The 15,265-nt window shown below is 64.5% G+C and overlaps 1 protein-coding gene across 2 annotated transcripts in view; it reads right to left on the reverse strand.

Moving 5' to 3' along the window:
• Positions 1-220: 220 nt before the first annotated feature.
• SCAP (SREBF chaperone) overlaps positions 221-15,265 on the reverse strand; it is a 40,196-nt gene continuing 25,151 nt past the window's right edge. The window contains exons 4-23 of one of the 2 annotated variants that reach the window (XM_054594817.1): positions 12,163-12,320; positions 11,219-11,439; positions 10,952-11,057; positions 10,290-10,462; positions 9,777-9,903; positions 8,622-8,734; positions 7,555-7,649; positions 6,172-6,270; positions 5,801-6,019; positions 4,699-5,075; positions 4,172-4,360; positions 3,902-4,103; positions 3,707-3,822; positions 3,110-3,626; positions 2,940-3,025; positions 1,487-1,569; positions 1,224-1,381; positions 980-1,060; positions 676-882; positions 221-592 (exon numbers count right to left, since the gene is read on the reverse strand). In XM_054594817.1, coding sequence (XP_054450792.1) covers positions 347-592; positions 676-882; positions 980-1,060; positions 1,224-1,381; positions 1,487-1,569; positions 2,940-3,025; positions 3,110-3,626; positions 3,707-3,822; positions 3,902-4,103; positions 4,172-4,360; positions 4,699-5,075; positions 5,801-6,019; positions 6,172-6,270; positions 7,555-7,649; positions 8,622-8,734; positions 9,777-9,903; positions 10,290-10,462; positions 10,952-11,057; positions 11,219-11,439; positions 12,163-12,320 — 3,573 coding nt within the window. In that variant the 3' untranslated portion in view covers positions 221-346. Of the gene's footprint in view, positions 593-675; positions 883-979; positions 1,061-1,223; positions 1,570-2,939; positions 3,026-3,109; positions 3,627-3,706; positions 3,823-3,901; positions 4,104-4,171; positions 4,361-4,698; positions 5,076-5,800; positions 6,020-6,171; positions 6,271-7,554; positions 7,650-8,621; positions 8,735-9,776; positions 9,904-10,289; positions 10,463-10,951; positions 11,058-11,218; positions 11,440-12,162; positions 12,321-15,265 lie in introns of both variants that reach the window. The other variant, XM_054594816.1, reaches the window with a different exon arrangement.

Below are 15,265 nucleotides of genomic sequence, written 5' to 3' on the forward strand. Positions count from 1 at the left end.
CCCAGTAACTGCCTGGTTCTCGGTACCGTCAGTGAGCTGAGGCAGGTGGTAGAGGTGGCCTTGGGGCCACCCTTAGCTTCCATGTCTCTGAAATGGTGAAGAAAGCCGCCTCTGCCCTGTTCCTGTCAGAGAAGGGGCTAACCCTGTGACAGAGGGTTAGGCACAGGGAAGTGGGGCTCTTGTAGAGGAGACACAAGTGGCTCACAAGGCCCCTGGTGGATGATTTTTTACAAAGTTTAATGTTACAGTCCTCAGGAAGGACAGTTCAGAGGCAGGTTCCAGAAGACTGAGCTATCCCCCCAACTCCAGGTCCAGTGCATGGCTCCCTAGGGCACCCCACCCGCCCTCAGTCCAGCTTCTCCAGCACGGAGGGCACGTAGACCAGGCTGAGCTCACTCCCAAAGTTGCAGACGATGGCGGCGTTCTCCAGCACCAGGATCTGGCGGGCGGGCTGGGCCTCGCTCTCCTTACCCAGGTAGACAGTCTGTAACAGGTCCCCATAGTTCAGGTCCCAAAAAGAGACACAGCCCTGGCCACCAGTCACCAGCAGGCTGTCTGAGATGACACCCAAGCTTGCACCGCAGCCCAGGTCCTAGAGGCAAAGACATGGCAGGGTCAGTGTCTTGAGTCCCCCCCCCCGGAATGGTGTGAGCACACAGGCCCCCACCTGCCTACCTGCTGAATGGAGTAGAGCTTGATGCCTGTGCTGCGGTCCCAGATGCTGATGAGGTCGTCCAGGCCACTGCTGATGACGCAGGAGGCGGTGCAGGTGAGGGAGGTGACGTCTCCACGGTGCGCAAACACATGGCTGACCCGGCTCCCGGTCAGCACATCCCACAGGCAGATGGCCCCGTCCTGTGCTCCGCTGGCCAGCACCATGGTCTACAGGGCCAAGGCAGCCGGGTCACCATGGCAGAAGCCGTGGGTGCCCTCTAGGTGGGGGCCCTCGCTCTGCTCCCCTCTTACCACCGCCCCTCACCTGGTCCGTGTACACAGCTGTGATGGCCCCCGAGTGGCCCTGCAGGGTGAAGAGGCAGCACGAGTCCTCCAGACGGAACACCTAGGGTAGGTGTCGGGCTCAGGTCTCCGTTTCTCCAAATCGCTTCGGCCAGGAGAGCCTTCCCACAGCTCACCTGGGACGCTGCCAGCCTCCCTTGGCTGACCCCAAGTCCCCATCCCCTGCGCTAGGCCACTCCAGCACCCGAGCGCGAGCCAGCACTCACCCTCAGAGTGTGGTCCTGGCTCCCCGTCACCAGGCGCCCAGCAGCCGCCTTCAGGGCCGTGATGGGTTTCTGGTGCGCACAGGGCACCGTGTGGGTCAGGCGGCAGCACACCGTGTCGCTGCTGCTGTACACGGGGGCGGCAGGGGAGCTGCCCTGCCCTGGGGACAACAGGCCCCGTGAGGGGCCTCTGAGAGGACACCCTGCGGGCAGCCCCGCGCTCCACCCCCCAGATGCAGGCACCTGCCGGGCCCAGACCCTCTGACCTCGGAACTGCAGGGGGCTGAAGGCAGCGTGGGTCTCCAGGGAGAAGAAATCAAGGGACCCGTTGAGCCGGGCAGCCACAATCCTGAAAGAGAGAAGCATGGGCACGTGGTGCACCCTCGGAGCGCCCCGCCGTGGGGCCGGGCCCATGCACTGGAGGGACCGCGGTCTGCAGGGAAGCAGTGGGGCTGGCGAAGAGATGCTGGAGGGGCCCTGGGCGCCATTCTGTGATCCTGCCTCAGTTTCCTCATCTGCGAAATGAGGACTCACAGGGCGGTCATGAAGAAGAAACAAGTCTGGATAGAGTGATACCCAGGGAGCAGCATATAGATTGTGAACTGAAAACAAGCGCAGGGAGGGTCTGCCTCCCGGCCTGGAGTGGAAGGAAAGCCGCCTGAATGGGGCTTTCGGGAGCAGCAGGAAGGGCTGCGCGTGCTCTGGAAGCAGCTCTGAAACGCGCACCCCTTCCACCTGCTGCCTCCACAAAGTAAGGATGTTCTTCACTGCCTGGGAGTCACCAGGCTCAAGTCACCAGGCAGACACACAGATATTTGCCCAGTGGCCCCCAAGCCTGGAGATGAGGATTCAAAATCTTACTCCAGCAAAAGGCAACGCACATCTCTAACCCCTGCCCCGGAATTTGCAGGCCCACAGCAAAGCCGGGGGGACGCATTACAGGGGGCAAGGGAAGGACAATGAGGAGACTGGTCACCAGGAACTCTGAAGGTTTGCCAAAACTTGGGCTTTCCCTAAAACTAAAGAGAAAAAAAAAAAAATTTCTAAGAGTGCGAGAAACCAATGACCTTGGCCAGGCTGGAGGGCAGAATGTCGGCAGCGAAGACCTATGCAAGGGGCCTGGTGGTGGCAGGCCCGACAGCAGCCGAAAGGAGCCTGGAACAAGAGGAACCTCTCCCACGCCAAGAAAACTGAAGGCTCCGGCTCCAGCTTAGATGGTGCTAAACGGTCAGGTGTGAGAGCTGGGAATACCCGCCCAGGGGTGGGAGTGCCCCCCAAGCATGTAGCTTGAGCCCTGGGAACGCCCACAGCCAGCCATGTGCAGGGAGGCGCAAGCCGTGGCCAGCGTCAATGGGAGCGAAGTTTTAACAAGAAACTTCTGAAAACACAGCCAACAAACTCAGAAAGGTCAGCAGCAACAGGCCAGCTAGAGAACCTGGACTTAGGTGAAAAAGGAAGCCGGTGCCCGCCCCCGCCCCCAGGTCCCAGACAGTGGCTGTGTCCTGGGAGCTCAGAGCCAGGCCTGATTCCAAGTGCTTCACACCTGCTAACCAGCCCTCCCATTGAGGTGCACCACCTGCGTATTGCAGGTGTGGGGCTGGGCACCAAGAGGGGCAGTCAGGTGACACCCAAGAAGGGGAGCTAGCACTCAACCTCGAGCATGGCCTAGCCAGGGGAGGCCAGGGTGTTGGGGTGGAGGCAAGCGGCTGGCACTCCTACCTCTTGTCCAGGAAGACAAGGGCCGTGATTCCCGAGGAGACCTCCTCGCTGCTGCAGCGCAGCGTGCCCTCGATGGCATCCCACACCTGCAAGTGCCGAGGCCGTGAGCAGCTGCGGGCCGGAGAGGCCGCCGCCCTGCCCCGCCCCGCCGCCTCCGGCGCCCTGCTCACCTCCAGCCGGCCGCTGCTCCGGCCCACCACGATGAGGTTGCCCTGCAGCTCCAGGCTCCAGATGGAGCCGTCCGCACTGGGGGCCCAGGCGAGTGCTGGGGAGCCCTTCTCGGGAGGACAGCCCCCCTCGTCCTCGGGGGCCGGGGGCAGCCCAGGGGAGGGCGGGCGCAGGGCCGGCACATGGCCGGGGGCAAGCCCCTCCTGCTGGTACACTTGCTGCACCAGGCGGCTGAAATCATAGCCCAGGTTGTCCCGCGCACGGCCACAGCCCACCCGGTGCCGGGGCTCAGGCCGAGGGGGCTCTGAGAGCCGTGGCCGAACAGAGAAGTTTGTGTCAATCAAGCAGGTGAGGTCTGGCTGGTCCCCAAAGAGGGAAGGAGGCGTAGGGCCCTGGGGGCAGCGCCGCAGCGGAGGGCTGTCCCCAGCCTCCTCTGGGCCACTTTTACCGCCATCCGACAGCCGTTCCCAGCTCTCCTGAGCCTCGAACACGCTGCCGCTGCCACTGTCCCGGCGCTGCCTGTGAGGGGCCAGAAGGGGGGGGTGAGGATGGGGCGAGAACAGGGCGTCCGGCTGAGGGCGCTGACGGGGCAGACCTACCTGGGGCGCGGTATGCGAGTGAGGCAGTCCCCGGTCTGCGCGTCCCACACACACACGTGGCCCGCCAGGCAACAGCTCACCAGCAGCATGCCGTCGCTGGCCAGGCACTCGATGTCCTGTGGGCAGGTGGCGTGGCCGTGGGCACGGGCACAGGAGCAGGTGCAGCCCGGGCCCGGGCACCCCCGCCACACTCACCATGAGGTGCCCGCGCAGCACCAGGGGCACGATCTCCGTCTCGGGCGGTGCGTAGCCGTAGTCGTCACAGGGCAAGTCTCCGCGGCGCCGCCGGCCAGGTCCACTGCCCGGCTGCCCGTAGTTGCGTGGGCAGAGCACACGGTAGAGGCACAGCAGCAGCAACACGAGGACGATGCCGGCGGCCAGGCCGAGCGCCGCCACCCTGGGCCGAGAGGAGTGCGGTCAGGAGCGCCCGGGCCCCACCGGGGCCACCCCAACCGCGGGCCTTACTTGTACAGGGTGACGTCTCCATGGGCCTGTGCTGTGCCCGGTCCCTTGGGGCCGGCCTCCCAGAGCCCGCCAGGTCCAGGCTGCGGCGGGGGCCAGGCGCTGCGGCCGTCCTGAGGATGCCTCCCCTCCAGGGCCTCCCTTGGGTTCAGGTGGAGCGTGACCGGGATGACAGGCAGCAGGCTGATGTACCTGGGACCGGGCAGTGGGCGGCCTCAGCCAGGAGGCCCTTGGAAGGGCTGTCCCGCTGCCGCCCGGCCCGGGCCCCTCCCTACTCCCGCACAGGACTCAGCTCTAAGACCGCCCTCTGAGGACAGCTCCTCGGGCTGGTGGGGCACAGGGCTCCTGCTTAGCCGGCTCTGGTGCCACAACCCTACTCTGTCACAGACACCGGCACCCAGACGGCCAAGGCTGCCGTGTGGGCCAGGAAAACAGGGTTCCAGCCAGCAGCCCCCCCACCCAAAGGGGACTGGCTGAAGGCAGTGTGACACCACAAGGCGGGAGACAGCAACTGGCAGAGCTCAGCTCACCTCTTCGCCAGTGTGATGTTGTAGTAGCTGAAGAGCGTCGGCCAGTGGCGGAAGGACAGTTTCCTCCAAAGTTCCTCATCCTCAGGCCCCCAGGTGACCTCTGGGACAGGACCATCATGGACGCCCTCTACTGGACCCCCTGACTCGGGCACCTCCCCTGGCAACGTATGGTTCTCAGGGAACTTGGGGGCATCAGGTGGGAAGAGGGAGAAGGCGGGGTCCGGGTGGCTGGCGGGGAGCACGCCTCCAGGCACGGGCATGGGGGTCAGCGCGCCCTCGCCCAGGGGGCTCTGCTCTGCCACCTGGGCAGCGAGGTAGGTGCGCAGCCCAGCGGGGTCCGTGTACACCAGGATGCCGATCCAGACGACGGTGCCGGCCTGCAGGGGCAGCGGGGCTCAGCGGGCACTCTGGGGGGAGGAGGCAGCCCCAACCACCCCCCCCCCACACACACACTTGGCCCTCACACCAGGAGGTGGCAGTACAGGGACCTCAAGCATGGGGAGAGGGGACACAGGCCTCTTTGCCTCCAGTCCTCTGTACCACCTGGGGTCAACTGCCACCTGAGGGACCTAGTTTGCTTCCCATTGTCAGGATTTGGGTTTCCTGACCTGGAAACAGAGAAGCACCCTCAGGTGTGATAAAGAATCTCCCCACCTCCAAGCGCCCATCTCTGCTGGGACCAGAAAGCTGCTACCATTCCCACGGTCAGTGTGGCAAGAGGGACCAGCTGCCCAGCCTGCTCCAGAGACACCCACGGGTCCTGTCCCCGCCTTGCTGGCGAAGGCACTGCTGGCCAGCAGCCTAGCGCGCGTCACTCTGCCCGCCATTCCCCAATGCCTGCACGCCACGCGCGGCCGATGGACCCCGACCCGGGAACAAGGCTGCTTCCATGCCAGAGTGCCGTGCCGAGCAGGTTCCCGTCCTGAGGTACCCTGGGGAGGTTATGCCTCACCACCCAACAACAGGGCTGCTGCTCCCGGAGGCAGGCTTCCCACCCGGGAGTCTGGGCTGAGGAGGAGCCCCGCCTACCACTTCTAGGGCAAAGGGCCAAACTGAAGAGGGACCGGAGCACAGGCCCCGAGGAGGGCAGGGCTGGAGATACCATGATGAGGCGCTGCGCCAGGCGGGTGCGGGCCAGGAAGTAGATGACACGCAGCCTCTTAGGGAGCCGCAGGTTTCGGAAGGAGGACGGCTGCAGCGTGATGGTGTGAGGCGTGGACGGCCGCACGGACAGCTGCCGCTCGAAGCGCACTGGACGTCCGACAGGCTTCGCGGGCGGCAGGCAGGCTTCCGGAGGCAGCCGCTTGTTCAGGTCCGCCAGCTGTTGGGACACAGCAGTCGGGGCCTGAGGCTGCTGTCCGGAGGCCCCCCGGGGTGGCGGCCCCACCCGAGGTCTGTGCCCCTCGTCCAGAGATCCCGGAGCGCGCAGCCAGGGCTGAGGAGGGGGCGGGGCGGGGCTCGACCCACTGCTACCTCCATCCGGCGAATGTCGATGGACAGGACGGTGGTGAAAAAGAGCATCTGAAGGAAGAAGTCAGACACCAAGCCCACAACGGCGAAAAGACAGAACTCCTGGAACCAGAGCCGACACGGGGACACAGTGACTCACAGCCCAGCTTGTCCCTGGGTCCCTGCCTGCAGGTGACAGCATCTGCCGGGCAGCAGGCAGTTGTGAATCTGGGCGTGGCCAAGGAGGGGCAGGGCCAGCAGCTCCCTCCCTGCCCACCAGGGGGCAGCAGGGACCTCAAATCTTTACCCAGATGAGGTTGAAGGATGGGTGCTCTTCCTGACCGCTCTGACTCCCTAACAGGAGAGTCTGATCCAAGCTGGAGAGCCCTCAGCCCCACTGGCCCGAGCTGACAAGCCCTTCTGCATTGAGCCCCTGGCCCTGCGCACGAGCCGCGGACCAGCGCCAACCCTGGGCCAGGCCTGAGCCCCCCTCAGGCCTGTCCAAGTTTCCTGGCCAACAGCTGCACAGGGCCCATGGAGGGAGGGAAAGAGGCTGAAGGGACCTAATTCTGTCCTAAGGCTGAACAAGAGCAGTCTCTCTGCTGCCCAAGCTCTATTGGAAGGTGGCATTTTCTCAGATTTAAGTTTTCCTCCTGCGCTCTTGAGGCCCCTGGTATGTTACCAACGTCTCTACTTAAATCTGGAATGAGGTGGAGGATCTCGCATACTGTGGCACAGTAGCTGCATCACTCTAATGTCCCAAGATGGCACCGTGTGTGCCCTGCAGCTGCCCTGCGGGCCACCTGGGCGAGGACCGCACAGGACGTGCTCCTCCCTTCCCGCCCCTCCTCCGACTCAGTGCAGGGCTGCCTCCACCCGGCCTAGTGAGGACACTGCCAAGAGCAGGGGCCACTCCGGGTGACAGGTGATGGCCCTCCTAAGCGGGCGGTAGGAGAGGTGCCTGCGGCCTGCAGGAGTGGGACAGGAAAGGCAGGGCGGGACCAGTCCAGGGGCCCCACTGGACTCCAGTGGGGCCAGTCCAGGAGCTCAGTGGGTAGCCAGGTCTGACAGAGACCACAGTCAGCCCCCAGCCCCCGTGTGCCCACCGAGCACTGGCCCCCCGCCCCCCGCGGCTGGAGGGCCGAGAGCAAGGGGACAAGCTCAAGGGCGCAGAGTGCCAGCCTGCGAGCGCAACCCTGCCGCCCGGCCGGGGCTCACTGAGGACTCTTCTGGAGCCTGGCCGCCAGGAGTACACTGTGCACCCTGACCCCCCATCTTGGCGTGAAGGGGTCCCATCTCATAGGGGAGGTGCCTGTGCTGAGAGGGGCACACGCTGAGCCTGGCTGCGTGGCGGGGAGCCCAGCGGGACACTCCACACCCAGCCAGGCACGGGCCCTGGGGCCTTACCTGGATGGCAGGCACGAGGGTGAAGTAGCCGATGAGGATGATGCCCAACTCCGTGGCCATGTTCTTCATGATGGACCAGCTCTCACAGCTGAGGCCTGCGGGGGGTGGGGGGGCAGAACAGGGCCCAGGGCCAGCACTCAGTCTCTGCGGTGCGTGTCTGCACACAGCCTTGGGGCCCTCAGCCATCTGCTGGTGCCCAGGCTCCAAGGTGCTGCTGCCACTGCACCGCTGCCCAGGAAGGGGGCTTGCAGGGCATGGGGGGGGGCGCGGAAGATGGAACCATCAGGGAGAAACAGGGCGCTGGGACGACCAAACGAAGTGCTGCCACCCCGACACCTCCAGCCTCCACGTGCTGCGCCGTCAGGCCTGCGCGGGCCTGGGGTGAGTGCCGTTGTGTGCCACCAGCCACATGACAGAGCGGCTCCAGGGGCAGAAGCCTGGCTCTGTTCTTCCCCAGCCCCTCTCCCAGGGCCGGGGACAGGGTAAGGCTCTGAGCACCGTGGGAAGGAACCTCTTCCCTGAACCTCCTGGGCACGCCACAGCTGGCCCAGGGCCCAGGCTCTCACAGGAGCTCACGGGTCTGCGGTTGGACCAACCGCTCCGGCCTTGTTCCCACTGACGCGGGCGGGAAGAGGAGGGGCCCGCACTCAGACTTCCAGGCCTAGGTTCTCTTCCTGCTTCCCCCGGCCCAAGGCCCCCAGCCTCTGCCACCAAGCCCACAGCTTGTGGACAGAGCACCTCTGAAGTGACCAGCCCCAGGCTACTGTGGAGCGCAGAGGCAGGAAGAGAAGTCACCAGCCTGGACAAGGGGCCACCAGACACAAGAGCCCCACAGAAGAGTCTGGTTCAGTTTCTCACTGACACGTGAACCAGGATGGAGAGCAGTCTGGCGATGCCACGGTCCCTAAGGACATGCACCGACACGCTGCCAGGACCTGGTGGCCCACCCACACTGCACTGTGGGCTCTGGCACCAGAGGTGTCTGCGCCCCTCCCCCCCCCACCATTTCCTTGGCAGAAGTGGCGCGGCACAGCCCACCCGAGACACGCTGCTCCCCGCGGCGTTACCTTGGGCGATGCGCAGCTTCACCTCCAGGTCCACGGGCGTCGAGACCACTGACTTGGTCAGCACCAACACATTCTCTAACCCGATCACCACCACGAGGTAAGGGAAAATCTCGCTGGGGACAGAGGGCGGGAGAAGGCGAAGACAGCGCTGAGGGCTCCAGCACATGGCCAGCTCTCCACAGCTGTGGCCCGGGGCTGGGGCCGCGGGGTTTGTCCCCTGCACTGGGGGCCGCCAGCAGCACAGGGTGGAAACCCCGCCCTCTGCACCTGCCCCCAGGGGGCTCTGCCCATGTGTGCTCACCTCCCAGGCCGGTGGCCAGCCCCCTACCTCCACCAGCTCCATGGAGGGCAGGCTGCCGCGCACACCTCGTCCTGCCCTTCCCGCACCAGCCACTACTGCGCAGAGGAGGCGACCACAGCCAACCCGAGCAGCGCCCCAGGCTGGGCCGAGGACGGAACAACGGCTGAGAGCCGCCTACAGCCCTGCTCGCCTCTGTGGAGGGGCTGGGCCTGGAGAACTGTCCCTAAAGAAAACCAGTGGCCCTCCGAGCCCACAGCTCAGACGGTGAGCACCAGGTGAGAGAAGGCTGCCACCAGGGGCAGCAGTGAGGGCACGAGGGCCCCCGCAGAGCGTGGCAGCAGCTGTGGGGGAGAGGCGCTCAGCACCAGCAGGTTCAAGAAAGGAAGCAGATGCTCTGCGAGCAGGGAAAGTAACAGAAAACACAAAATCGCTGTCTCTGCAACCAGCCTGGCACACCAAGGCACCACGACCAAGGAAAGGTGACGACCTACAGAGGGTGCTCGTATCTTCTTAAAAGCTGAGACTAAAATGACCTATTTTATTAGGCATTTAAATGTTTTAACAGTAAAAAAAGGAAGAAATATACCCTTCTCTATCTCACTCCATCTATGGCTTAAGCCACATGTGTACAAATACACACACACACACACACACACACATGCCAAGTATAACCATGCATACACATAAACACACATATGCACACACATTATATGTATTGATACTGATATACTACATACACACGCAGGAATGCAAACCAGGTAACTTAAGGAAGAAATATACGTGTTACATGTCAAAGTAACAACGCGCCCACCCAGGGGCCCCCCCGTGGCCCAGTGGGGCCTGTTAGGACCTACCCGCCGTTGAGGGTGGGCGTCAGGCCGAAGAGAGTGCAGAGCCCCACAGACATGAGCAGCGAGCTGAGCACTGTGACCACAGCGGCCAAGGCCAGCCCCCACTTGGACTTGACCATGTCGATCTTGCCTGGAGGGCAGAGGGGGCGCGTGAGGGCAGCGCTTGCCCGGCCCTGGCCCTGACGGCCCTGAGCAGAGCTGCTCGGAGCCGAGTGCGCCTGACCACAGGTGAGGGGAAGCCCTAGTTTAACCCGAGGAAAGGGCGGCCCCAACACCTCCCACTCTCAGGGATGCCGTGTCCCTGGAAACCCGCACCTGGGAAGGGTCTCCTCCTGAGAAGCCAGCGGAGCCCTGGACCCACCCAGGCCCCTGCGGCTCTGCTGGGGGACGAAGCCCTGGCGTTTGTGACCACGGGGCATGTTCCACATCCCTGTCCACGCCACCCCCGAGGCGGGGAGTGGCGATCGGGAAATGCCCACGCAGCCTGGAAAGCCCAGCCTCCCCGCTGCAACCTACGCGTGGAGAAGTAGATGTAGGCGAACAAGATGATGTAGGTGGTCACCAGCGGGATGAGCTCGGCGACGCCGATCTCCTCCTTGAAGTGCACGTGCACCAGGCTCTCGGCCCGCAGGCTGCAGTTGGGGCTGGGGTGCAGGAGCATCAGGCGGGCCCGCAGGCTGCCCAGGAACCTGGTGACAAGCAGGTGGGGTGGGTGGGGGGTGGTGGGCTGCCGCCAGGGTCTGGGGACACAGGCAACCCCTGGAAGGGGGTCCCTCAAAGCCTCCCTCCTCCCCACGCTGGAGAGAGCTTCCCTGCTCTGGGAGCCAGCAGCCCCCTCGGCACCCAGGGCACCACCCGGGCGGCCCCCGGGAGGCGGGCTGACTGGAGGCCCGCCCAGGGCCCCGTCCTTGCTGGGAGCCCCTGCAGTGTCCTGCTGGGCAGGACTCTGAGACCACAAGGGCTCAGCGGTAAGCAGCTGGGGGCCCTGCTCTAGCCTTGAGAGAGACACTGGGGGCACCGGGACACCGTAGGTGCCAGCCCTGCCTTAGCCCCTTACTCTCGACCCCACTCCTTCAGCCAGAGGGACAGAAGCACTTGAGTAGGACACCTGGACACTGCGTGGTCTCGGGGACACGTGGGACACTCCGAGCAGGGCGGGACCGCCCCGCAGGCCTTACTTGGCATGGTAGCGCCGGAAGACCAGGGTGATGCTGTACGAGGCCATCCTCTTCCGGGTGTACAGGCCCATCCCACTGTACTTCCCGGGGACACCGAACAGCAGGTCTGCAGGCGGAGAGCAGCAGCTGCTCAATAGCTGCCCAGAGCCCTGCCACCTCCACCCTTGGAAACCAGGGGTCACCCCATGGGCCAGAGCACCCCTCCAAGAGGGTCCAGCCACTGCCAGGCACCCTCCCGGGCCCTTGGGACGCCGGCCCCGAGGGTACCTTTGAGCGTGGCTGAGGTCTGCAGGGTCTTGGGCTCGTGCTGGTGGATGGTCCGGATGATGTCGGGGTCGGCGTGGAAGTGCTCCCGGTCATTCTGCCAAAAGTTGGCCGGGGATAGCAGCAGGCAGCCATGCTCGGGGAGCAGGTTCCGGAGCTTCCTGAGGCCTGGCAGCAGGTCAGTCACCTGCAGGCACACCTCCTCCAGGCTCCTGGCCCCCGAGCTGTGTGGAGACAGCGCGCGGCCTGTGCTATGTCTGCCAGCACGGGGCAGCCCACTGCACGGACGAGGTCGACTGCGTCGTCAAGTTCCCGGACCCTGCGGGGCAGGGCAGCCAGGGGAAGCCCTTCCAAGTCGTCGGCACCCACTGCGTGGCTGTCGGACCTTCAAAGTACATCTGGAGCCAGAAGGCTGATCACCTCTGAAGAGAGGCCAGTCTGGTACAGCCTGACCCACCGAGACACCTGGCCCAATTCCGTGGGCAGAAAGGACGGGGCGAAGATCAGGGGCTCCGCACCCCCCACCATGCCTGCCCGAGCCCCTCACTAACACACACCGGGCGGCAAGCAGCCTGCGAGGCCAGCCGCTCCAGAGAGGCCTGGGCTGGAGCTTCAGAAGCGCGTCCCCAGAGAGAGTGTGCTGCTTGGCAGCCCGGCTGCCAGCACTGCAGCCGCACCTCACAGCCCCCGCTGGGAGCGTCCGAGACGCAAGCCCACCGCTCGCCGTCAGCTTGTCCCAGGGCCAGCCAAGGGGCCCCTTCCTGGTCTGACGCCGAGGACAAAGCTCAGGCTCTAGCTGTACCACCCGCACAGGTGCAGGGGACGGCGGCCACAGGGGGCCCACAGGACGCTGAGAAATGCGGAGCCGGCAGGCTGGTGGGGCACCCGGAGGCCGCACCTGCCTGCGGTGCGGACGGGGTGTGGGAGGCTAGGCCCTTCGGGGATACCTGTCTCTCAGCACATGGTTCCGGATTTCCTCCACCAGCTGGAAGGCCCGGGACAGGGGGGAGCGGAACACATCCACAGCTAGGAGGTCCCTGTGCCAGGGAGACACCGAGGACTTCACGAAGATCTGCTGGATGTAGGCCACTGGGGCCCCCACATACTGCGGAGACAGGCGGAGAGGCGGCTCGTTCGAGGGAGGCGCACAGCGCGGCATGCAGGCTGAGTGGCTACCGTGGGGGCCCAAGGGACAGCCCTTCAGACACAAAGGCACCCACTGGGGGCTCTTGCTTCCACTGCCAACCACTCACCTGCACTTTCCCCAGCAGACCAGGGTCCACAAACTACAGCCCGCAGGCATGCAGCCATACCCGTCCAGGTCGCCCTGTCCTTGACCCCGCCCTTGGTCACCTTCTGGGCCCAAGGGTTGCTCACAACAGGGACCATGTGACCCATGAAGTTTGAAACAGCCCCCGCCTCGCCCCAGGGAAGTCTGTGGCCTGTCCAGTCGGTCCTGGCTGTGCCACCTGCAGCTGAACGGGTTTTGACGATCTAAAGACCCAGTTTTAAATCCCAGCTCTCCAAGTGCATGGCCCCAGGTCTCAACGTCCCCCTCGTGAAAGGGGGACAGCAACAGTTCCCCTGCAGCATCAAGATACAGACACACCAGAAAGACTGTATGCACCACACACCTACCTACACACATGCCACTGACACTCATGTGTATATGAGCAGCACGTGCAGAGAGTATCAATGAGAACATCAGCAGAAAGAGTGGCGGCCCCTGCGACGGTAACAAGCCAGGCAACGGCCTGCCGGGGGTCTCACAACGCGGCAGGTGGTGGGCACCCGGACGAGGGGCTGGGTCGGCCGAGGGAGGGTCACGGCCGCGGAGGCGCTAAGTGGGACCATGAGGCGGCAAAGGCCGGGTGGGGGTAGGGCTCTGAGGAGCAAGGGACACTGAGGGGACACCCAGTCTGGACAGAGGCGTCCTGTTGGACAGGGACAGAAACTGCAGCTAAAATGGGAGGTGGTCCGGATAACACCAGATTGAGCCCCCGATTTTGGCCAGCAGCAGAGGGTGGCCTGATGGGAGCAGTGCTCTGGAAGGCCACCCCACGTCACAGTGTCGTCACCCACAGACACAGCTCCCTGTGGCTCAGGAAACTACACGCTGCGCAGTGCAGGCTGGAGGGGCGAGCCTGGCCGGGGTGAGGGGTGAGGGGTGGGCCTGGCCGGGGTGAGGGCCGGCCCCACCAGCCACTCCAAGGGTGGGTGTGTCGATGAAGGACAGCCATTTGGCCTCCATGGTGCCCCGGCACGGCACGCTGCCCAGGGACAGCACGGCACCGTGAGCCTCCTGCCTGGGCCTGTTCCCACTGGGTACACGCCCGTGACTCTGCACAGCACCCCCTCCGCCTGCAGCCCTTCTCGGACCCTCCCCGATCCCAGGCCCCTGAGCCAGTGCAGCCGAGCCCTTGGTCGGTCTCCGGGCGGGATGGCTCCTGGCCCTCTGGCACCTCTGCGGCCCCTCCCTGCCCGGGCTCCTCTCTGCAGCAGGGCCATTCAGCCACCTTCCAGCCAGGGACCGGGCCCTCTCTCTGGGCTCAAGGGGTAGAGCCACAAGTCCCAGGAACCCTGTTCCCCGGGTACTCACTCCTGCTGGCAGGGCACATGCATTGCCACCAGCATCATTTTTAGGGGCGAGGATCCTGGCTTCCACCAGGTTTCCGCAGGATCAGGTAACCCCTGTGCCCTAGGCCCTCTTTTCTGCTGGCCTGCCCCCCAGTCCTGGTCAGATCCCTGCTCCTCCATTGCCTCTCCTCAGCCGGGAGGCCTTCCCACACAGAACCCGCGAGCAGGTCCTGCTGGCCGGAGTGGTTCCCCTCGCGGACTCTCCGCGGCCCCTCCAGGCAGCCCCTCTGCACCTGCCGCTGGACGACTCTACTGGACTCACATCCGACGCATGTGCCCTCGCCGTGGCTTATCCAACAGGCATGGGCCTCCCTCCCGTCACCCACTCTCCTGCTGGTTTCCCCGCCTGCAGACCCTGAGACAGGTGGCACTATTTGGGAGGTGCAGAAAAGTGGGGTGGGGGCGGGATCCAGGAAGGGACACGGCCACGGGAGGGCGTGTGGCTGAAAGGCGGCCTCCACTGATGACTGAGAGTAGCTGGGTGCCCCAGCTGAGGGCTGAGCTGAGGGGCCGTGTGGCAACTCCCGAGGCCCTGGCCGGGGCTGCTCCTGGGGCATGTCCTTGGACCGTCCAACAAATGAGGTGCAGGGGCGGGGGCTGGGAAGCAGGAAGGCCCCACATGGTGGCCAGGACACGGGCAGGGCCCACCAGTCGCTGTCTCGGGTGCTATCATCATCCACACTTGCTATGCAAGTGAGAAACAGGCATGGAGGCAGAGGCAACACGTGGTGCCTACGGTGGGCGGCAGAGGAGGCATAAGGCTGGCAGAGTCCCGGTGGCCCTGGCACTGGCGGAAGCCCCTCACCAGCCGGGGGCAGGGGAGCCCCGAAGCCCCCCAGGCCCTCACCTCCTGGTGCTCAGGCTCCCATCTAAGCCCCTTGAGGGGAGGCTGGGCCTGGTGACTTACTTCTGACCAGCAGAAATGAGCAAAACTGATGAGATGTCATCTCTGAGGTTAGGTTACAAAACACTGTGACCCCTGAGGACACTGTGCTACGTGAAGTAAGTCTGCCACAAGGACAAATGCTGTGTGATCCCGTGGATGTGGTCCTGAGAGGGGCCAGATCCCCCGAGACAGGAAGTGGAGCAGTGGGTGCCGGGGCTGGGGGAGGGGAGACGAGGGTGATGGTTTAGGGGACAGAGTTCCGGGTCAGAGGACGAGCCAAGTGCTGGGGCGGACGGTGGTGACGGCCACACAACAGGGTGAATGCATTTAAAACCACTGAACGTGCCTGTGAAAATGGTTAAGACGCTAAATCTATGTGGTTGTGTACTTTGCTGTAATTAAAAAAACTGGAAGAAAAAATAACCAGTCTCCTCCTTTACCCGCTCTGGTGGAGCCACCCCCTGACAAAGTCGGCCATAGTGGGAACCGCCCCAGGAAGGTCCACAGGGCACAGGGCGAGGGGTCCT

Source organism: Pteronotus mesoamericanus, unplaced genomic scaffold, assembly GCF_021234165.1.
Source record: "Pteronotus mesoamericanus isolate MK-2021 breed Mesoamerican mustached bat unplaced genomic scaffold, CSHL_Meso_final scaffold_533, whole genome shotgun sequence".
Taxonomy (NCBI): domain Eukaryota; kingdom Metazoa; phylum Chordata; class Mammalia; order Chiroptera; family Mormoopidae; genus Pteronotus; species Pteronotus mesoamericanus.